Source organism: Elephantulus edwardii, unplaced genomic scaffold (assembly GCF_000299155.1).
Source record: "Elephantulus edwardii isolate Elephantulus edwardi_28Jun2011 unplaced genomic scaffold, EleEdw1.0 scaffold00067, whole genome shotgun sequence".
Taxonomy (NCBI): domain Eukaryota; kingdom Metazoa; phylum Chordata; class Mammalia; order Macroscelidea; family Macroscelididae; genus Elephantulus; species Elephantulus edwardii.
Window position 1 is genome coordinate 14,119,256 of NW_006399817.1, and position 1,628 is coordinate 14,120,883.

The 1,628-nt window shown below is 35.7% G+C and overlaps 1 protein-coding gene across 1 annotated transcript in view; it reads left to right on the forward strand.

The window, feature by feature from the left end:
- The window catches only part of PIK3C2G (phosphatidylinositol-4-phosphate 3-kinase, catalytic subunit type 2 gamma), a 576,625-nt gene that overhangs the window by 51,941 nt on the left and 523,056 nt on the right, over positions 1 to 1,628 (forward strand). The window contains exon 6 of the mRNA XM_006888484.1: positions 880 to 950. Within this exon, the coding sequence (XP_006888546.1) occupies positions 880 to 950 (71 nt within the window). The remainder of the gene's footprint in view (positions 1 to 879; positions 951 to 1,628) is intronic.

A 1,628-nucleotide genomic window follows, 5' to 3' on the forward strand; every position in this document is an offset into this window, starting at 1 on the left:
GTTCTGATGACTGCCTCTTGGTCCATGTATAGGTTTCATGTTAGCACGATCAAGTGTTCTGGGATTCCCATTCTTCTCAGAGTCAGCTACAGTTTGTTATGATCCACACAGTCAAACGACTTTGCGTAGTCAAGGAAACACAGGTAGACATTCCTCTGGTATTTCGTGCTTTCAGCTAAGATCCACCTAACATTAGCTACAATATCCCTAGTACCACGATCCCTTCTAAACCCAGCCTGGACTTCTGGCAGGTCTAAATATAAGTAATAATAATTTTGGTAGGTAGTACAAACTAGCTCCTCAAATACTGCTTTTGTATTGTTGTTGTTGTGTACCGTCAAGTTGGAAATGACCTATAGCTGACCATCCAGTGGGTTTTCAGAGGAAATTAATTTCTCAATTGTTCTACTGTCTCCAGTAGAACAGCTGGTGGACTTAAACTGAGTGTCTTTGCACTGTAGCTTTTTACCACTAGGCCACCAGAGCTCCCTGACTTTGGACATGTTAATATGAGGGGATGTTGAGGGATATCATGCTTGGAAGGGAGGAGGGAGGGTCAGTGAAAGTGAGGAAGACTCTTAACCAGATGGATTGAGAATTGCCTTTGATTAAGATATATTAACTTTTGAACTTGGCAATGACAGACAGGCAGGAATGTTTTTGACTCTCTTGGAGATTCAACTTTTTGTTTTATTATTGGAAAGAATTCTGTAGAATTTTAAGATCGTCTTCTGAGGTCTTTAAGACAAAGTATAAAAATGATGAATGAGGCTTATCAAAAGAGGTGAATAAAATGTCAGTAGGGAGTTACATATCTATTTTTATCTGGTGCTCATTCTTACACACTCTATAAATAATAATATAGTCTTCTGTCTACAGCATGACGATGACCACAGTCAGTTTTATCTGAACGAACTTCTAGAATATATGCATATTTGGAAAGTATCCAGGTAAGATATTTTATTTTTCTTCCAAGACTACTTCCTGACTGAGTTCTCAAGTGCCAAATCACAATATTTTTCCAATTATTGTAAAAACTGTCTTTTTACAAATAGCATGAAAGCTATTGTACTTTTAATAGATATCTCCTGTTGGTAAATTCCATTAATAATTATTTATTCTTTGCAGCTATTCAAATACATCTGAAGAGATGCTAAAACCTTACTGAATAATCTACTATTAATTTAAAAATATCTCTGCTACTGGTTGCTACATTTTCAAGGACTTTTTCCCACATTCATTTTCTTTTTTTATAAATAATCAGGGGGAGAGGTATGTGTGAAAGAGATAGAGAGAGACTGAACTCTTTGTATTATTGAATTTCCGTGCTTTGAAAGTCACCATCATCTGTTTTATGCTCATTTCTTCGTTTCTGGAACCCTCAGTGAATAGCTTGCATTTCACAAAGGAATATGATTTCAAATAAGAAAAATCATGTGACAGGCAATGAACATGCCTTAATTGATAGTGATATTAAAATGTGTGCACACAGTTTTTGAATGAATAGACCTATCCCGAAGCTAAACGAGAAGAAGATAGTAGTGTTATGGTTTTAACTAATCTGAAATGAAAGTCTCTCCTAGTTGAGCCAGAAAAAAGATTAAAAATAGAATAAATGAAAAAGAGGG